The sequence below is a fragment of the Lactuca saligna genome, chromosome 7 (genome assembly GCF_052625555.1).
Source record: "Lactuca saligna cultivar CGN05327 chromosome 7, ASM5262555v1, whole genome shotgun sequence".
Lineage (NCBI taxonomy): Eukaryota > Viridiplantae > Streptophyta > Magnoliopsida > Asterales > Asteraceae > Lactuca > Lactuca saligna.
The window spans coordinates 60,791,770-60,814,343 of record NC_136423.1 but is presented as its reverse complement, the minus strand read 5'-3'; the positions used below and the strand labels follow the sequence as shown (position 1 = coordinate 60,814,343).

The 22,574-nt window shown below is 34.1% G+C and overlaps 1 protein-coding gene and 1 long non-coding RNA gene across 3 annotated transcripts; both read left to right on the top strand.

The window, feature by feature from the left end:
- The first annotated feature begins 2,838 nt into the window (after window positions 1–2,838).
- Window positions 2,839–4,379, top strand: LOC145004136 (uncharacterized). Of its 2 annotated transcripts, XR_013662285.1 has the most exons (3): window positions 2,839–3,147; window positions 3,314–3,903; window positions 4,016–4,379. It is a non-coding gene; the product is annotated as an uncharacterized LOC145004136 (long non-coding RNA). The 2 variants fall into 2 exon arrangements; XR_013662284.1 differs by having other exon boundaries at window positions 3,314–4,379.
- A 10,311-nt stretch (window positions 4,380–14,690) lies between these two features.
- LOC145007007 (uncharacterized) lies at window positions 14,691–15,935 on the top strand. The gene is made up of 7 exons (XM_078966013.1): window positions 14,691–14,762; window positions 14,809–14,892; window positions 14,978–15,223; window positions 15,344–15,408; window positions 15,497–15,527; window positions 15,628–15,735; window positions 15,831–15,935. Exons 1-7 carry the CDS (start codon window positions 14,691–14,693, stop codon window positions 15,933–15,935), a joined length of 711 nt encoding a protein of 236 aa, XP_078822139.1.
- The last annotated feature ends 6,639 nt before the right edge of the window (window positions 15,936–22,574 follow it).

Genomic DNA, 22,574 nt, shown 5'->3' with positions numbered 1-22,574 from the left:
GATGCAGAGGGCAAGGCCTTGGTTAGTTCCGGACTTTGGTCCGATGCAGTTTCCGGACTTCGGTCCGATGCAGTGGGCAAGGCCCAGTATGTGATTATATGTATTATATGGTATGTGGTAGTTTGTGGGAGCTCACTAAGCTTCGTGCTTATAGTTTCAGTTTTGGTTTCAGGTACTTCCGCAAGCAAAGGGAACAGCTCGAGTTGATGGCATCGCACACACACACCACAACTTCAGTTGTCTTGGGAGTTGTTTTGATTCTCATTGATGTGACTGATACATTCTTGATTTAGTTTACTTATAACATTTTACTTTTGTTTGTGAGATATTGACGTACGAGTTTACCTTATGACTTTATTATGGTGTTTTGGTAATTATTCAACAAAAATTTTTGGGTCATTTTTTTGGGGATGTTACAGTACAAGTTTTAAAACACATGGTATAAGAGAAAATGAAAGAGAGAAAGTAGAGAGAGATGATGAAGTGGGTTAGTGAAAATAACTAACCAACCCATTGAAGCGGGAGTCGTACCGTCGGTAACTCTATTGATAATTAAGATTTTACCTTTGATTCTTTTGTATTTATTTTTAATTGAATGGGTTGAGTGAGTTTAAAAAGATAGGGTTTATGTGTGTTGTGCGTTGGGAAAGATGAAGAAAAATAAAACAGAAAATGTGATGTGGCAGTGAGTTCAATGGGTTGGGAGGGAATGACTCCCTCATCCCTAATGCAGAGCTAAAGCGCAATCTTTTTGAAGTTTACGATGTTGATGACCCACCAGCATTGTCATCGACAAAAGTGCGTTCAACTATCATGGATGATGGCTTTTTGTGACATGGTAAAATGGAGCTTTTGATTCCAAAACTCGAGAAATAAATGTATCTTTAAGCATTTAAAACCAATTGCATATTTTAAGTGCATTCTCCTTTTTAAAACTATTTCAAATTTTGTTTTTTCTTTGTGTGGGTTTGTTTTGCTTTGATGGTTGGAACTATTTGACATTATTTTATTAGGCTTGAATTACCTTTATTAAGTTATTAGGATTGTTTTGTTGAAAATGCATTTGGTTTTTTCTATTCAGTTTTTCAAGTTTTGCTATGTGTTCTTGGTTTGCCCTTGAATTCATACATCTTTACTTAAAAAATGCAAAAAAAAAAAGCAAATAAAAAATAAACTTTATAACACATATTCTCTTTATAGCACATATTAGCTTTCTTTTACTCCAATATAATAGAGTTTTATGATTTTATTGTAATAAATATGTTTGTTTTAATAAAATACTCAAATTGCAACAAAAACTACTTTATACTAAGTCATAATTTTAGATTTTATCGTAGTTTGTATTCTTCATTTCATAAATGAAATTAAACAATTCAACTTTACAGGATACGCATAATGTAATAGCATTCTACTTTATAATTTTGCATTTAATCGTTCTTTTTATTCTACATTTCATAAATGAAATTAAACAATTCAACTTTACAGGATGTGCATAATGTAATAGCATTCTACTTTATAAACTATTTATTTTTAACATTATAGAGTTATATGTCGGTTTAGTTTTATGATTTTGTAGTTTTTAAATAACATAATTATTTAATATTTATGTAAACCTCAAATTACTCTAATTGTAAAATCGACTCGCCAGATTTCCCCTATTGTTGTTTTTGTTTGTGAATTTGTGTAATAGCATAATAATTCATATTTCGTTTTTACACCATAATAGTTCATACTTGCCTTTTTATCCCTTAATAGCATCATAATGTATTATGTGATACAAATGAAAGTATGATGCTATTAAGAGATAAAAATGCAAATATTCATTTCTTATAATAACTTTGTGTCGTACACGGGTCTCACACGTAGTATATGAATATAATATACGACGACACTTAATACACGTTTTATATATATATAACATGTGACGAAAGATGATGTAAAATCTTATGTGTTAAGCGTGTGCTTTATTCATAAGCAAATAACGAATGTGTTATTCATATATAAACGATATTTAAACTGTAAAAAAAGTTAAGCATGTGCTTTATTCATAACTAAATAACGAATGTGTTGTAATAAAATTCTAATGTGTTTTTTATTACGTTATGAATAACGATAATTGAAACTCTAAAAAAGATAATTTTATATTTTATGTAAAAACTATATCAATGTTGATGTCTATTTATAAAGAATAAGAAATTCTGAATTTTAATATATTAACAATAAATTTTCGATAAAAATAGCATTATAAAAATCGAAAAAAAAAAAAAAAAGAAATATGTTTTTGTGTATATTAAGGTAATGATTAGCATAATTTAAGGAAACATGTTTGGATAGAAAACACATGTGTATCCGTTACCCATTCCATCGAAACGCCTAAGTGTTTTGCGGCAAAATAAATGTGCTTCTCAGAATGATTCTCCCATTCTCTAACCTTTTTTTTTCACAATTGAACCCTTCTCCTCCTCCTCGTCCTCTCCCTCTCTCTCTATGTGTGTGTGTGTGTGTATATATATATATATATATATATATATATATATATATATATATATTTGTGGAAACTAATTATCAAATTACCTATTTACCCTTATTTATGTATTTAAGTAAGTATTGTTGTTATTGTATGCATAAACGTGGCCCAATAAAATTTTTAAACATAAATAAATAATTAAATAAATAAATAAGGGTAAAAAGGTGATTTGATAATTAGTTTCCACAAATAATTTTCTATAATTATGGTAACCATTGACTTCATATTTTAAAATTTTAAAATTTTAAACACTCTATCTTTCACTATAAATAACAGCATTAATCTTTTTTTTAGCAACTAATAAGCGGAATAAAATCGTTTGTATTTACGCAACCCTAAATTAGATTTCAACTCTGTCACCGTCCTCTCGTCTGTGAATTTCGTCTGCTCGACCGCGTCTACTCTTCGGCGCCTCACGGCCGTCTACTATTCTCTGTTGTCACTCTATTGTTCTCTAAACCACCTCCTCCATATACAACGCTCCATCACCAAAATCAGCAACTTCCTCCGTCAGGCGGGTTGTTTTATGCTATACGACCCACTCACAAATACGCGAAGAGAATCAGGCGAAAACAATGTTTTCTTCCAGCCGCTTTTCGTTTTGCACCACCATTAACCAGGTACGTAAAAGCACCTTTTGTTCCTACTCGAAACTAGTCAATAGAATATATGCATGCTACCTGTTTGATGAAAGTCCCCAATGAGCATTTTTTTTTTCTATGGAGTTGTTTCTATATGAGATTTTGATATCTAATTTGCACTTGGGGTTTCATGTCTCTAACTCAGGTAACAACAGTAAGCATTTTGTATTTCATGAGTCACATCTCCAATCTCGAAGTATCGAATTCATTTTCATGGTTGCTCATATCGTGGCTGTTGCACACTTGCATCGCACTACACGAAATCAATATTGGATTGCCACCAAATCTTTATGTACCTCAAATAATCCTATACTTGAATCCACCAGTCTTAAACATCAGTTCAAATAATGGCAAGAAGGAAGAAAGTATAAGCTAACAGCAAACACTTTTTCATAAGCTATCGGCTTTTGGCCCAACAGAAGAGTCCAACTCTAGCTAGAAAAGATAGGTGCTGTTAAACCCTTCACAGTAAACCTCTCCACTTGTTTGAAAAACATCAAAGAAATATTGGAGGCACAAGGACGAACTACAAAGGGATAAGCCATTAAGTTCCACCAGAATAATATCATTTGTGCCTCCTGATGGAGCATTTGACCTGATGACATATCGACTTAGCACTCAGGTGAAGCCTTTCATATGGGTGGAAGCTCAAATTGAAAGGCATTCAAGAAGCCGAATGGAAATTATGGTAAAAGTGAAGAGTCAATTCAAGGAGCGTAAGTTCTTGTTGTAAAGGTTTGATCATCTCAATGGCTTGTCTTTTTTCTGATTCTTTTGATAGTAAATAATTAATTTGCTTTTCATTCGAATTTTTTTTCCCGATTTAACACTTCATTTACGTGGACAGTGCATGATCTTGACAAGGTTGAATTATGAAAAGGTATCAATGCTGTTTATGTAGATGATTCAATGGATGATATTGGTCAGATTCCAAATCTATTGGAATGGAATCACGAATTCCAATTCTATTGGAATGGAATGACGAATTCCAATTCTGTTGGAATCAAAGAAGTTGATGCTTGAAGAACAGACCACAAAATTGAAACGGACCACATTATTCTTTTAGAATGTATTAGTCGTTGTTAGATTTTAATGTTTTCTTTCCCGTTTTGATTGTTTTTTAGTTTTATTCTTTAACAATAAATGTAATTCTTAACAATTGTTACCCGTATTCTATAAGAAATAATGTGTTTTTTGTTTTTATGCTTCAATTGATAGTTCAAGAATATGTTATTCTACAAGAAATTTTTAAATTCATAATCAAGAAATAGGTTCAAGAATATTTTTATTATTTATGGTTCAAGAATATTTTTATTTTTCAATATACTCATAAATATATTCTGTCAGAATGTTCGAATTAAAAGAATTATAATTCGCAAAATCATATTTTTAAAATTAATAGATCTATGATCCCTTAAAAAATGCAATTTCCTTTATTAAATCTATATTAGTTGACTAAATTACCCTTGTAATGAATTAAGATGATATTTTCAATTATATTTAATTCAATAATATATATATATATATATATATATATATATATATATATATATATATATATATATATATATATATATATCAATCACTTTCTTAAAATACGTGAATTTGATTGTCCCACATTTATGCATATAATAATGCAATAATTACTTTTTATAGAATCACCTAAGCCTATATATATATATATATATATATATATATATATATATATATATATATATATATATATATATATATATATATATATATATATATATATATATATATATATATGAGTGTTCAATTGTTAAAAAAAAAGGTTGAGAATGAGGTACAATGTTAGTGATGTTTTATAGGTTGCGCTAAGCACAACCCACGAAGGATAATGTAGGTATTTTAGAGAATAAAATTTTAAGGTACAATGTCTTTAATTCTAATCATGTGATTTAAGAGGTATAAAATTACAATTAAAGATCAACTTGAATTTTAGTTTTGGGTTTTGAGTTTTTCTTGATCTGTGGGGATCATTGACTTGTACTTGTGGTTGGTGTAATTCCAGAAGTAGACCTTCATCACCTGGATCGATTTCCCAAAAGAGATTATAACTTAAAGAGCATTTTTGACATATGTACCTTTTACTATAATCACGTAGTTTAATAAAAGTACATATACTACCAACCTTTCTATATCTTCCTTTTTAACTTGTGTAGTTGATATCTGCAGGGCTTTCAAGGAGTTTGGATCTTTGGAATCTGCGATGCTAAATGGAGGATTCGGAACTTCGAACTCTGCAGGGTATTTTGGGGAATTTGGTATTTTGTATTTAGCAAAGACATTTTGAGTAACTTGGAAGTTTGAAGCATGCAAGGTTTTCAGGGGGATTTGGAACTTTAAACTCTGCATGGTGTTTTGGCGAATTTGGAACTTTGAAATCTGCATGGCGTTTTGGATGATATGGGAATTTGAATTCAGTAAGGTGTTTTGGGTAATTTGGAAATTTGAAACTTCTAGGGCTTTTGGGGGGATTTGGAACTTTGAACTCTGCAGGGTGTTTTGAGAAATTTGAAACATTGAAGTCTGTAGGGATTATTAGGGAATAAATAACTTTGAAATCTATAAGGTTTTTTGAGGAATTCGGAACCGAATTTGGTGTCCTACTCATTCATGCCATAAAATTGTCATAATAAAGACAAATATTATCTATCTCAAGTCAAGTGTTTATGATAAAGTTAGCAATATAGGACTGGTTTCCATGTTAAAAGCCTTAAAGTTTTGTCCACTAGTGAACTTTTGTTGTCATTTAGGCCACTTTATATGTTTTTTGCTAATGAACACTTCGTTATGCAAAACTTTGGCCTTGAATATGAAGTATATTTCAATATAAAGACTGAAGGTTCTAGGTTAGTCTTTGACATTTTATCTTTCACTTCATAAATAAATCATATAACTTGTAAATACTAATGTAATCCTCTTGACTTCATTGTCGCTGTAAATTTTGCAGTTTGTTCTGTTGGTCGAGGGTATTATTATACATTGCAAGTGAGAAGCTTTTGAATGCAAAGTAAGAGGATTCTTGGTCTTGTAATTTTGTCAGTGAGGTCATATTTCTCATGTATTTTAGTATTATTTAAGTGTCTTGATATTATATTTTGGTGATTTATGTCATGAGTATCTATAAGCTCCAAGTATTAATCTTACCACCTCTTTGTTTTCATTAGAATGAAAATTAGAATTTGGGTACTTGATAAAGCCATAAAGGTAAAGAATATAAATTATAATGAATTCATGATAAGTTTCTTAGTATTAACCTAAAATAACAAATAATCCATAGAATGAATACATGTTAAGTACATTGGTATCAACCTACGTGAACAAGATATATACATTAAACCTTTTACCCAATGGGAAAATTTGGCAAATGCAAATACTACAATACAACCTAAGAACGCAAAACCCTTTGTACCAAAATCCATTACTAGACTACCACATTTTTTTCCATATTGATGACTAGTCATGTGTGTTACTCTCTCTCTCTCTCTCTCTCTCTCTCTCTCTCTCTCTCTCTCAAATCCACATAACTAGTTGCTACACTTAGGATATTAATCATATATTTTTTTTCTATATCTTCATTGTTGTCCCTAAAGGTATAAGGTTGCAATTTTGGTTCTTATTGATGGGTTTTGAGTATAACATCAACCCTATGGCGTTCATGCAACCCTAATTGCTTGGATCTAGTTTTTCTACTTTGAACATGCAGTAAACTTCCAAGAGTTACAAACCCTAGATCTAGCATACTAGTAATCAAATTAACATATGAATTAGGGTTTAGATCTTACCTTGATTTTTATGTAGCAATAACAATCAATTCCTTGGCTTCAGAAAGCTTAGTGCCTCAGGTGTTACACCTCTAATGGAGTCACAAACACCAAGGGCAACAAGAATGATTCTGAGAAGAGAAGAGGCACTCCAAAACGCCTGGAAACCCTAAAGGAAGTGTAAGCCACGTTTTTGGTGCCTAAGGGTTCCTTATATAGTTAGGCAATTAGGGTTATCAAACAAGGAAACCCTAATTTGACTTCTTAAGCCCTAAGCAGCCCATGGACCCCTTCTGGAACATGCCTTGGACATTTCTAATGGGCTTCCCCATAGAATTCGTCCAACCTATTATTCCAAGGTGATCCATAGCCCAATTGCAATTATTTTATAATTACAATTCCAGCCCCTAAGTTTAAGTAATCTCTTTTATCCACAAAATTAATTCTTAATTAATTCTTGACTAATTCTAATTAAACAATATGATTTCTACTTTAATATATTATTCTTATAATATATTAATAAATCATAACTAAGCCATTCTCTCCTTATTTCATCCTACATATTGCTATGGTGAAGGCAACCCAAATGGACCATGCTCATAATCGGGTCATGTAGATACCAAAATAGTTATGGACTTAGACACTAATACATCAGTCTCCGACTTGGATAAGTCTAATAACTATTTTGCATAACTTCAGAACCTGATTGGCAATCGTAGCTTTGAAAAGCCGCTGTCAACTCTGATCTTATCAGATACGCGTGTCCTTTAGAAAAGGGATCATATATTCCTCCATTCTCAAGATATCGTATAGACACAAGACATGAATTTGAATAATTCTCTCTATACTGTTTCCTGACTTCCGATTTATGACGACTGACAACAAACTACAATTGAACACATCAACTTAGTCCCGACTTGGCCAAGCGCTTAGGTGTCATCACTAACTCATTGAGGGGCCCACAAATATCGCTTTTATCCTACTTTGGGTAAAAGGAATGGATAAAATTTGACTCAAATGCTCGCTTGTACTCACTCATCGAATCACACACAATAATAAGTTTTTTAACACCAAGTTACTGGTGAGTTTGCTTATCATCAATGTGCAACCGACCAGCAAATAACAACTCACACGTCTCGGTTTCAAGAATATACAATATTATCGACTCACAATCACTCGTGATGAAATCCATGAAGTGATTCTTGTGAGCGTGCGTTTAATCCAATACTTTAATCTTATTAAAGCACTCATGAACTCTACACCAAACTTGTGCTATGTCTAAACTCTTTAGACAATCTGCAGACTCTTCATGACAGTCTTCCTTCATACCTACTTCCAACTTATGATCTACTATGGAGGTTTAAATAACCTAGTTATTCTGGAAGTCAAAACATGAAAACTAAAGCACAACAATAATACTTAATCCTATATGGCCCCAAACTTGTGGGAGTAAATAATACAATTTTGTTTAAACACCATATTGATTACTCATTATTCATCGTTTATTGTTTCAGAAAATCAACTTATTACTCAAATTACAACAATAGATATCCCATTCACAAAGCATGCACACTATGTTTCCTATGGTCCTTACTTTGTGAAATAGATCAATTGAAAAACTTTTCCAATGATGCTCATTTCACAATTCCCAATCCTTATTATTATTGTTAGAACACAAGGTTCTTGCCACTACTAGAATATGCTAGATTCTAACATTTTATGCAATGATCCTTTCGCAAAGTCATAGCACAAAAGTCACCAAGACTTAGCCAATGAAATTACAAAGTACTCTATCGGAAGTTGTTACAAGACAATTCCATAGACGTGAAGTCTCACATTCAAAGTACATTCCTTAGAACATCCTTCTTGCGTAAAAATTTTCTAATCTAGACATAGTCTCTCAATTTCCAACTCCCAATATGGAAACATTTCCATATTTTCCATATGACAACTCATTCTTAATAGAATCTTATCTATTCATAATAATGTTGATATGGCACGTCCAATACCATACATCCAACTACTCACAAGCGACCAATCCTCAGCGAACTTTGGAGCGTCCTTTGATAGTTGTTTAATTATTTTAGTCAAAACCGATTCTAGTCCTTTTTCCCTCTTAATGCGCTAGACATTCGGAACATTTTATAATGGTCAAATATTATTGCATTTGCAATCGATCCTATACCCAAAGCATATGGGACACGATGCATAATGTCTTATATAAAGATATGATACTTTATTAGTCTTCTGTCATAATATTTTATGTGTCACGTTCTCACAATTCGAACTATGAAGAGGGATGTCATAATCATAATCGAAATTTAAGAACACACTATGTATCCTTTGACTATATTTATTAAAATTTCTGAATCTAAGCTTTAGATTTTGAGATGAAGTATAATATTCTCTCCCTTAATTATAGCAAAACAACTTTTCAACCCATGAAACTTTGCAAATTGAATCTTTGTTTTTCTATAATTAATATTGCTAACTTGCAATACTTGCCATAATAATCATACAAGCATAACACTTATGCTCCCAGTATCATGATGATTATTCTCATATAAGCATAACACTTATGCTCCCACGAGCTTTGACATGTATTCATAAAACAGCTGAACTTCCAGAAAACAATGCCTACTGAATTTATGAAGATCATATTTCTAATACCAGATGCTTCGATAAGCCTTATCTAAGCTTCTTAAACTTATACATCTTTGCCTTAGATAGCTCAAATGTGTGTCTAAATAATAAATAACTTATATCAATAAGTCCCAAATGTTAGACTAATTGCCAAATCTCACAATTCGAACTATGGAAAGGGATGTCGTAACCATAATCGAATTTGAGAATACAATTTTTACAATTGCTATCTTCTTAAAATCTCTCTTAGTGAAAGCATTTCCTCACAGTCATTTTCATGAAGGAGGGAATCTTATGACAATTAGATTTTATGGTGTATGTGCTCATATCCATGTGAATTTTCCAAAACTAAGTCTGCGACAAATTCAAACTCTTATGGACTGAACTTTCTTAATTTCTAGTCTTATGGTAACACGAGTGCCCACCATGTCTTCCAAGTAATTTAGCAACTTATCCTTACATATCAATGTACTTTTCATCGATCAAGGCCCTTTGTATATACACATTCAAATGAGAACTTATAGAACTCACATGCATAATTAACTCAATTGGAATTACACAGAAACCAAATAATGTCGAAACGATTGGTTGTAAACCTCAAGTCGTGTGCTAGTGATGATCGATACGGTTTATTCTTGATTTGTTCTTGAAACTTTTTGAAGATCATTAAAACTCCCACTGACCTCTTGACATATATGATTCGCTTTGTCAAGAAACATTTCTTGACAAACAAATATTCAAGAGTTAGTGCATTTATTATCAAGACAAAACACTTCACAAATTGGTCCTAGTCGGTCTTTGTCTTATCCAAGACATCACAACTTACCAATTTCAAATGTGCAAGAGTAAGAAAAACTTTTCCAAATTCCACATTTGATGAGTGTTATAAACCTAATTAAGACTTGTCACTCAATTTGCAATCATGGAGTATGACTCTAAGATTCGATATTGGAACGAAGTATTATTGACTTCTTGATTTAACCATTCCCACAATTCTCGATTCCTCTTCTTAGACATACAAATGTACTAAGACTTTCCTAGAGGAAAAATTGAGATATGGTTTTTAATCATGAAGACTTATCATAAAACACAATAAAAGGTACTCTCCCTTCTTCTTAGAATAGAGAAACTTTTATCTTTATACCTACTTGATTCTTCTTTATTCATTCTGCCATTCATTGAAACTCTTTCAATCAACTCAGAATTACACTTAATCTTATAAGTATAATCATATTTACTAAACCTTTTAGTAAATCATGACGAATATCTTATCTCTTGTGGTGGACTTGATTGATGGACAACATTGTGAACTCGATCTCCTAGTCCTTTACTTGACTCTTTGTCAATGAATTATTCCTTAATTTCCAATTATAAAGTTTCCTATTCATCACATGACCAAGTTGTATGATTCCAAGTTTCTGTCCAATTGAAACTTAGGCGATGAGAAACTCTCCTTATTTGGTAAATTCTTGAGATCTCCACAAATAACATAATTAAGAATCAAATCCATTATTGCCAATAATAGAAACCTTCAAATATCAATATTTCATGCACGCCATTGCAAGGATAAATAAATAAGATAAAATCAAAATTTATTTTATTGCGGAAAAATTTGTCCTTACAATGCAATTCAATTGAAAAAATATGTTATTACATATTTCTTAGCAATCTATGCTAACTCCAAGTAGTAGCTCAAGGATCTAATCTTCAAGCAATGCGATCGAAATCCATTTCTTTACGATTAGATTCAGCTCACTTCTTCTCTTAAGCTTCCTCTCTTTTCTTCGATCCTACAAAACATCAAAATCTAATCTTATCACATCATGTATTAAGAATCTAGAATAGGAACATAAAAGAGTTAGTTAATGGATTTTACCTGAAGTAGAGCCATACATCTTGACTCTCCCATCTCTTAGATCTCTCAGGTAAACAGGGCAGCATCGTCTCCAATGCCCCTTCTCTTAGCAATAAAAGCAAATGGACTCTTTTGGAATGGCACAATGAACTATCTCAGAATTTACCTTTTTTGGATCTCCAATGTCACCATTTTCCATGTCCATTGAAGTTTGGGAGTTTGATTCACCAGACAAATTTACTTGACCAGCACGCCAAATCATTGCTGATTCAGCAGCTGTAAGCAAATAGGTGAGATCAATGAGGGTCACGTCGTGATCCATCATATAGTACTCTCTAATGAACTCAATATATGATTCAGGAAGTGAATGAAGAACCTAGTCAACAGCCAACTCCTTGGGGATGACAACACCCAACATACCCAACCTGTTAATGTGTGACTTCATCTCTAAGATGTGTCCCACATAGACTTTCCATCTTTGTGCTTAATTGCCAATAGGGCTTAAGTGATCTTGAACTTTTCAAGCCTTTGAACTTGTGGGTTAGGAAGAACAATTGGAGGAGGTGGAGGAAGTGAAGCATGATCTCTGGTTCCTCGATCATATCATGGAATATCATCTTCGTTTGGAAAACTTGTTCCAAGGGATTTGGGAAGACCATTGTTAGATTCATACATATACAAAACGGGAGAAAATTCAAATTAAGTTGATTAGAATCCTTGATGTAACACCCAAATAAAACATCAAAGCTAGGATCCAACACAATACTCTACAACCTAGAAGAGGGATGTCGTAATCTAGTTGCAGAATATTTGAAGGTAGGTAAATGTCGATTTACAAATTTCCACCACGAAAAGCAAAAAATAAATTTAAGTTTTAAATGAATTGAAACTCCTAGATCTTTTGAGATTCATTGAACTTTTCAATAGCATGTTTAATCTCGATTATGCCCTTCTATTTGTAACTGGGATAATGAGGATCACAAATAAGGTGTGAATAACCATACGAATCACGTGGTGAACTTAATGCTACTATCACCTAATCAATGTGTCGGTTAGCCACACACGCTCCATTGATCTATGATAAGCATCGAGCCGCCCTTCGCTACCAATATATCCCCCAAATTAGTGTGTCGGTTAACCACACACGCTCCACTAACAATTGATAAGGGTACAAAGTGTAATTCCATGGATTAGCATACAATTTCACGTTTTTCCTAAAGTAACTATGATTTGGGAATTTGTAAAAGCATGTAGTTACTTTGTACTTTATTATACTTATAATGGAAGGTTTCTGTCTTATCCTACCCATTCGGCTAACGACCCTCCACTAGTCAAGAATGCGGTGGGTAAGAGTGGATACACATTCAATCGCCATTTTATACGCAATTTCCTTAAACACCCCTTCTAGACCAGATTCGTGAATAAGGCCTACTAACGGTAAGACTGACTCTTTACTCATATATATATATATATATATATATATATATATATATATATATATATAATATTGGACTTTTAATGTTACATATATATATATATATATATATATATATATATATATATATATAGTATAGGGTGTATTTTAAACTCTTAAAATATTAGGTGGTTTTTATTAACTTTCTCTTTTAATTAAACCTTTAATTAATTTAACAAAACCATGACGGTGTAATTTGAACCTTTTTCATAATACTGGGGTTTTAGAATTTAATATTTCAAAATTAAACTTTTAATCAACTTTTAAATTCCAAAACTCGAGGGCAAGTTTTGAAACATTTCAAACTTGGGGTTTAGAATTTAAATATTTCAAATTTAACCTTTTAATAAAAATTTAAATTTCAAAACTTGAGGATAAATTTTGAAACATTACAAAACATTAAGGTTTAACTATTTAAATTTCAAAAACAGAATTTTTAAGTTCAAATTTAAACTACAAAATCTAAAGGGTAGAAATTGAAACTATTCAAACTTACTAGGTCAAATATTTATCTAATAATAATCTAATGTTATCCATATTTAACCAAATCCATTAATTTTGATAAGGATAAACATTCCAAACATAAAAATCGATTTTAGGCAATATAAACGAGTTTTGGTAATTATCCTTAGCAAAATCTGCTAAAAAAATCGAATATCCCGGCAACACACAAGCAAACTCGTCGAGTTAATGCCAAACTCGTCGAGTTCAGTATGCACTTGTCGAGTTCATGCTCTAGACATCAAAACTTTCAATTTTTTTGATCTTTGGCAGTCCAATTATGCATCTATTCAATAGAAAAACGACCTGGCTCTGATACCACTGATGGGTTTTGAGCATAACATCAATCCTTTGGTGTTCATGCAATCCTAATTGCTTGGATCTAGTTTTTCTACTTTGATCATGCAATAAACTTCCAAGACTTACAAACCCTAGAACTAGCATACTAGTAATCAAATTAACATATGAATTAGGGTTTAGATCTTACATTGATTGTTATGTAGTAATAACAATCAATTCCTTGGCTTCAGAAAGCTTAGTGCCTCATGTGTTGCACCTCTAATGGAGTCAAAAACACCAAGAGCAACAAGAAGGATTATGAGAAGAGAAGAGGCACTCAAAAACGTCTGGAAACCCTAAAGGAAGTGTAATCCATGTTTTTGGTACCCAAGGGTTCCTTATATACTTAGGCAATTAGGGTTATCAAACAAGGAAACCCTAATTTAACTGCTTAAGCCCTAACCAGCCGATGGACCCCTTCTAGAACATGCCTTGGACGATTTCTAATGGGCTTCCACATAGAATTCATCCAACCTATTATTCCAAGGTGATCCATAGCCCAATTGCAATTATCTTATAATTACAATTCCAATCCCCTATATTTAATTAATCTCTTATTTCGTCCTACATATTTCTATGGTGAAGGCAACCCAAAAGGACCATGCTCATAATCGGGTCACGTACATACCGAAATAGTTATGGACTTAGACGCTAATCCAACACTTATATCACTATTTCATGTGATTTTGGTCTCTGGAATGTCTTAGTTATTAGCTTAGCTGTTAATCTTTTTTGAAATAACCATTGTGCCTTTGGACTACAACTGAAAAAATAGTATACCATAGGAACCAAGTTTGTAAATTTTCTCTTGTTCACTAAAATACCTTGCACTTGGTAAAGATATAACGTTGTTAACTATATGAAACTTTTAACAAAATAGGCATATGTACATTTAAAATTTTATAAACCTTATGTAAGAATGAAAAGAAAATCACAGATTTGGTCCCTATGGTATACTACTTGCTTCAGTTTTGGTCCAAGTTTGAAAATGGTCATTTAAAAAAAATTCAATTATGCTGTGTTTACATTTCTGTTAGTTAGATTTATCCCCTAATACCTTCCAGTGTGAGAGGGAATATCATATTAGCCGTTCGAGGGAACATAAGAAGATTGATCTGAAGGTGTGTTAATTTGAATTTAGTTATTTATTAAAATTTCCTACTTTTTTCACTTGGTTACATATGATTGATTGTTCATGTGTTACAGGAGTTGCCAATTCGCAATTGGTTCTATAGTGTGGACTGTGGAATACTTAATTTGGTTCTTGAGAGATTGGTGGCATGTGGGCCCGTGAAGGTCCCTAATTCTCTTATGGGTTTAATAACGGAGAAGTCGATGGTCTATAATGCGAACAGAATCAGCTATTCCGATGTGAAGTGGATTGTTTTGCGTGGGAAAGAAGTTTCTAATGAGAACAAAGTGTTGTTTTCACAAGCTATTGGTATCTTTCATGTGAGTATAATCTATAAACTATAAACAATTGATGTTATTATTATTCTTCACTGCTTCTAATGATTAATTAATTAATAACAATTTATTTACTTATGCTGGTGTTTTCATTGATTGCAACAGAAATGCTTCAATCCTATTGTTGATTCCATTACTAGAAGTGATTTTATTCCATCAATTGCATATGGGTAAGCAAATATATAATAATTTACTTATTTTTTACTTTTCTTTTTAGCATCTAATTTTTTTTATCTTTTCTTTTTCTTCAACCAATAGGCAGATAATGGGCGATTCCGACTTCACACGAGTACATTGTGCTATGTTGACAATGCAGTATGCTCGCACTTATGATTTTCTATTTATTTTTATATGATATACAATGTTGTAATTATAATAATTAATATAAGTGTAAATTGTGCGGGTCAACAGTTGTTACAACCGGAATGTTTCATGTATTTGGGGAAAATGTTGCAGAGCTTCCAATAGTTGATACTAATGAAACCAACCAAGGAAAGGTAAACATGCTTATTTACACATTTTCAACATTAATTGTTTGTTTTAATCTATTTGTATGTAAAAAAACTTATGAATGCATTGATTGAATCCATAGGTACTTCAATTATTCTTCAACTGCTTTGAGAAGCTACTCAGGTATCTTAAGGTTAAGAATATGGTGGTTCTTGCTGCCGAGGATGTTAAATCCATGTTGATTTAGAAATTTGGTTTGCAAAAAGTAACCCCAGCTCAGGTATTGTTTTTATTATTATTAAGTGGTTTGTTAATTCTTATTATAATGTTTCAGTCAGCTTCTTTATTACAGATAATTATATTAAAAGAAGATTGTTGTGCCTTAAGGTGGACTTACTTTTGTAGATGTTTTTCATTTTAGTCTTTCCATAGAGAAGTAAAGTAAGCAATGAATGGATGGATGAATACCCTTTTGGTTTTTAATTTTTATGTTATATGTTTATAAATGGTTTGTGGTATGTAGAATTTTGAAGCATGCTTGGATTTTGTAACATCCTGACTCTGAGGTATACCATTTTTATATGTTATTTTTTTTAAGCTTTCCTAGGTGACTCGACGAGTTGGTGCCCCGACTCATCGATTAGAGTCGTGTTGGCCACGTGGGACTAGTAACCTACTCGACAAGTCAGAGAGTCTACTCACCGAGTAGATGCTCTGTGATGAAACCCTAAATCCCCGGGTGTGGGACCTATTTAAGGAAACTTGTAGCCTCATTTCCAGCTCACCAGCTACCCAACGTCGCTGACAGAAACCCTAATCGGCTATTGAGCTAAGAAAGAGTGTTTGAGCTAACATTGAGTGCTTCGGTGCATCTTTTGAAGAGAAGGGATAGATTTCAAGCCAAGGGACAAGAATAGGTTGTTAGATCTATTGCTATTTCATCCAACAGCTTCTGTGAAAGGTAAAAAGTCCACACCTTGCACATTTTGTTGGGTAGATCTCACAGTTATGGAGTTTAGGGCTTTTTTAAACTAATATTGGGACTTTCAGTGTATTTAGTGCATTTAGATATTTGGACTTCAGATCTGGACCTTGGGAGGCCTGTAGAGTCCAAAGGTCATTACTTTATTCAACCATAACAAATCTTTTGAGTGAAAAACCCTTATTAGATCATGTTCTTGGCTTTTCAAGCCCTAAGTGCCATGCCTTGACGTAACGCTTGTGGATTTATGTGATAATAGAGTCTTGGGGTGATGGATCTAGAGTTTGGAAATATTTTCTTCCTTGAAATCATATGAATGAGGAATGAGTTTGAATGGACTCGCCGAGTCGATGAGCCGACGCGACGATTCAGTTAGGATTTGTCCCGATGAGGTTGATCATGCGATAACTCGGTGAGTTGGGGGTTAACTCGACGAGATAAGCTGGACCTTCACAAGACTTCTGAGGAAACGAGTGGACTTGACGAGTCACACGGGTGCACTTGGTGAGTCGGGACAAACGTGGACTATTGACTTTAGGGTTTGGTCAAACATGATTAATGGAGACCATGGAGGGGTAAAATGGTCTTTTATCCACTTTAAGATTTAGAGAGAGAAAGAATAGCCTTCGGTTTATTAGAGTCATGAAAAGAGTATTAATTAGAGATATTCATCCTTTGTGTTAGGTGGAGGCTAGTTCGAGATTCGAGTACGAGGTTCATGAGATAGTGTGCTCCATCCTCCTTGATTGCGAAATTCATGTCCCTTCCATGCAAAGCTTCATTTGCAGCGTTCTCTGGTTTCAGGGCTTCTAAATGAGCCTCTTTGATTTGTGAAGACAAGTGGGAATGGACAGTCATTGTTAGTGTTTTTACTCAGCGGCCCAAGAATTCCTTCAAGCTTAAGGAGTCGGCCACCACATTAGCTTTGTCAGGATGGTACTTGATCTCACATTCATAGTCGTTGAGCAGCACGACCCATGTTCGTCGCATCATGTTTACTTCCTTTTGATTTGGAATGTGTTGGAGGATTTTGTGGTCTATGTAAATTGTTCAATTTTTTCCACAGAGATAGTAGATAGTATAATTCACCTCGTGATTTTTCAGTTGCTTGGACGCATATGCAATCACCTATACACATTGCATTAGCACACACCTAGTTGGAAGCATCGCAATATACTATGAACTCTTCCATTCCCTCAGGCATCGTCAATACCGGAGCACTGCAGAGGGCCTGCTTCAGAGTTTGGAAATCAGCTTCTTGTTTTGCATCCCAGTTGAAGGGTACACCTTTTCGGGTGAGAGGCTTGGGGATTATGGAGAAATTTTGAATGAACCTTGTGTAACAACCATCAAGGACCAAGAATATTTTGATCTCTGTTAGCGTCTTCGGGGTTGCCCAACCCTCAATAGCCTTTATCTTAGAAGGCTCCACATGTATCCCTTCCTCACTGACTACGTGACCCAAGAAATCCACCCTGCGAATCCAGAACTCGCATTTGGAGAATTTTGTGTACAACTTCTCCGCCCTCAGAGTTTCTAAGACCTACCTTAGATTTTGACTTTTCTCTTCCTTTATTCGTGAATAAATGAGTAAGTCATCGATGAAGACGATTACAAAGTTGTTGAGGAATGGTCGGCAAACTCGGTTCATGAGGTCAATAAATGTTTCAGGTGTATTTGTCAGGCCGAAGGGCATTACCACGAACTCGAAATTTCTGTAAAAATGTTCGGAAGGCAATTTTGGGAATATCTGTTGGATAAGGTGTCTAAGTCCATAACTTATTTGGTATATACTTGACCCGAACGACATGGTCCATTTGGGTTGCATCTCATCCAAACTATTATGGATAATTTTATGAGAGTTATACACATATGTTTATTAATATATTATAAGTTATAATATGTTCATATGAAGTTACGTTATTTAATTAGTTTTAGTCTTAAATTAATTATGAATTAATTTAGAGATTAAAAGGAAGACTAATTAGATTATGGGCTATTTGTTTTATATAGTGTGGGCTAATACTCATTTGTTAATGGGCTAGGCTTATATGGAAGTCCATGGATGATCCATGGAGCTTTTAACCCATGGATCCTGGGAAAGGAAAAGACATGGGTTATTAGGGTTTCACCCTAACCATGCACACTATATAAGCATGCTTATGGAGCATGAAATGGAGCCAAAAGAAGAAACTAGTGAACTAGTGTGTATGTGCATGTGTGTAGCCAAAAATACAAGAGTGTGTATACTCTCTCAAAGTTTTCCAAGAGTTTGTGGTGTTTTGTGATTCCATTTGAGGCATTCACACTATTGGTGCTTGGCCCTCAAACTCCTTAGAACCAAACTCACCAAAAGGTATGTAATCTCTTCTAACTCTTATATGTTGAAATGTTCCCCATGCCATGTTAGATAGGTTATAAACCTTGGAAAATTTATTATTTTGCATGTATTTAGACAAAAATAGATCCAAGGTTTATTAGGGTTGCATGCACACTTAGGAAGTGTTAGATTTCTCAAAACCCAACAGTGGTATCAGAGCCTAGGCTTGCTTGTTTGATACTTGATGCAAAATAGTGAAAAATGTCGAAATCATTGCTGTCTGCATGATGGACTCGCCGAGTCCATGGGGGGGACTCGACAAGTCCAAGGCAAACTTCAAGCTACTCGTCGAGTAGGTTCATGCACTCGACGAGTAGGATCGAAAGAGTGCAGTTTTTCGACTTTTGCTGCTGGAAATGGACTAGAAACATTACCCTAAACTGTTTTGGTGTTATAAAACTTATTTTAGTTGGTGTAATGGTTGTTCTAATCCATTTACAATAGCATATATCAAAATTCCATGATTTTATGTGTTCATATAATTCTTGAATTTTTGATGATCATGTTCATGTTCTTATGAATTTAGAAAATGATAGGAATTATTTGCTGAATTGTTTAGGATTAATTCTTGATCATTTATGTGTTTTAATGGAGTCCATAATTTGTCCTCAAGTTATGGATTTCCAAAGGTCACTCTTATTTAACACACACTTAAAACACATAAGTTACATGAAAATGAAGAGTCTTCATTTTTATGAATCTTTAATTCATAAGTTATGAAATGAAGAGTTTCGCAAAGTTACAAAACCTGCCCTCAAGTTTTGGAATTTGTAAAGTTTCACACACTTTAATAAACTTTAATTCCAAACCTTAGAGTTTTAATAGTTAAAATTCAACCCTTATACTATTTATAACATTAATGGTTAATTATTATATATATGTATAAGAATAAGTCGTTTTACCGTTAGTAGGCCTCATTCACGAAGACGGTCTATAAGGTGGGTATAAGGTTGTTGCCTATAAAATGGCGACTTAATGGGTGTCCATTCTCACCCACCGCTTGCTTGATCGGTGGAGGGTCGTTAGCCGAACGGGTAGAACAATGACTTTAAATCCTCATTAAAAGTATAATGAATATTATAAAGTAACTAAACTCTTTTAATTCCCAATCTTAGTTATTTTAGGAAAATGTGAACATGGTGCTAGTCCATGGAATTCACACTTTGTACCTTACCAAGTCGTTGGTGGAGCGTGTGTGGTTAACCGGCACACTAACTAGGACTAGTAAGGATCACGAAGGGTGACTTAATGTTTGTCATAGATCAATGGAGCGTGTGTCGTTAACCGGCACATTGATTAGGTGATAATATTAAGGGCACCAAGTGAATTAGCATGGTTATTCACACCTTGTTTTGTGATCCTCGGCATCCCAGTCACAAAACTTGAAGGGCACAATCGAGATTGAAACATGCCATTGAAAAGTTCAATGAATCTCAAAAGAATCTAGGAATTTCAAATCCAATTAAACGTAATAAATCATTTCGTTTTCGTGGTGGAAATTGGTGAATCGTCATTCACCTACCTTTCAAATATATTATTACTTAGATTACGGCATCCCTCTTCTAAGAGTAATATATTCGGATTGGATCCTAGTCTTAATATTACATTTGGGTGTCTTATTAAGGATCCTATATATCTAATCTAAACCTACTCTCTTCTTTCAGATGTCGTCCAACCCTAATGCTTCGGGCTCTAACCCAACTGGTTCTTTCTCTCTCATGAATCTTTGTGGGAGGGTCATCTTTGATGGTTCCAACTTCATGGATTGGATTAGGAACATCAGGATGGTTACTCATTATGAGGACAAAGAATATGTCCTCGATAAGGAGTTAAAAGAGCTTGATGAGTCTATTGCTACTCCTGAGGAGATCGCTGAATTCAAAACTCATGAGAAAGATGCTACTAAGGTGGCATGTATCATGATGGCCACGATGACAGCCGAGCTCCAAAAGTCATATGAAGATTTCTACCCTTTTGAGATGCACCAAGACCTGATGGAAAGGTACCATCAGAGTGCTCGTCAGGAGCGGTATGAAATAATCTCCTCCATAATAACAACCCGCATGAAGGACGGTGAATCCGTCACGGGCCACATGCAAAAGATGCAAAGGTATGTGGACCATTTGCTGAAGCTGAATGTTAACATCCCTGAGGAGTTGGCAATTGACATCATTTTGCACTCCTTGCCTTCTTATTATGATCATTTTCGAATAACATATCATATGAACAAGGAGGAAGTTACCCTCAGCAAGCTTCAAGGACTCTTGAAGTCCGTGGAATCCGGTCTTAAGGGTAAAGCGGTTGTTACCTCTACTACTCCTACTCCAACATCTACCCCTGTTTTGGCTATTGGGCAAGGCAAAGGGAAGAAGAGGAAGCACCCTTCAAAGGGTACCAAGGGAAAGTCTCTTGAAGGCTCCTCATCGAAGACCAAGAACGGTTCTGTCACTCCTTCTGCCATTCCCAAGGATGCTGAATGCTTTTATTGCCATGAAAAGGCACACTGGAAGCGAAACTACCCTAAGTACTTGCAGGATCTAAAGGATGGGAAAGTGAAACCCACCCATGCAGGTATTTACAGTATATTGTCTAATTACTCAACATATTCTAACTCTTGGGTGCTTGATACAGGATGTGGTATTCACATATGTTCTGATTTGCAGGGCCTAAGAAGAAGTGAGAATGTGGAGCATGGGAAGATAAACTTAATCATAGGGAATAGGAAGGCTTCACCTGTTTCCAAGATTGGAGTTTATACTTTGTTGCTCAATAATGGGTTAAAATTAGATTTGAATAAATGTGTGTACTCGTCTGAAATGGCGAGGAATATTATTTCTTTTCATGCTTTGTACAAACAAGGTTTTACCTTTTCGTTTGATAATGAATGTGGTGGTATTAATGCTTTCTTTAAAAATGTGTTTTATTTTAAAGCATTACCTTGTGATGGTGTGTATGAAACTGTGTCGATTGTAGACAACTTAGGAAATAACGTGTTGTATATTGATTCTTCTACTAGCCTAGATAAAGAATCATTGTGGCATTGTCGTCTTGGACATGTAAACAAGAAACGCATAGGCCAACTCCAAAAGAGTGGAGTCTTGGAATCATTTGACCTTAAATCGGATGATAGTTGTGAATCTTGTCTACTTGGAAAGATGAAAAAATCACCCTTCACTAGAACTTGTGAGAGGGGTGAGGGTTTATTGGACCTAATACATACCGATGTATGTGGGCCATTCAAAACCGCCACAAGGGATGCTAATCGGTATTATGTGACTTTTATTGATGATTTTAGTAGATATGGATATGTCTACTTAATCAAACATAAGTCAGAAACCTTTGAAAGGTTTAAGGAATTCAAACAGGAAGTAGAAAATCAATTGGGCAGGAACATTAAGATGCTTCGATCCGATCGAGGTGGTGAGTATCTTAGCACCGAGTTCCTTGACTATCTTAAGGAGTGTGGGATTGTCTCACAATTAACTCCTCCCAGGACACCGCAGCTGAATGGTGTAGCTGAGAGG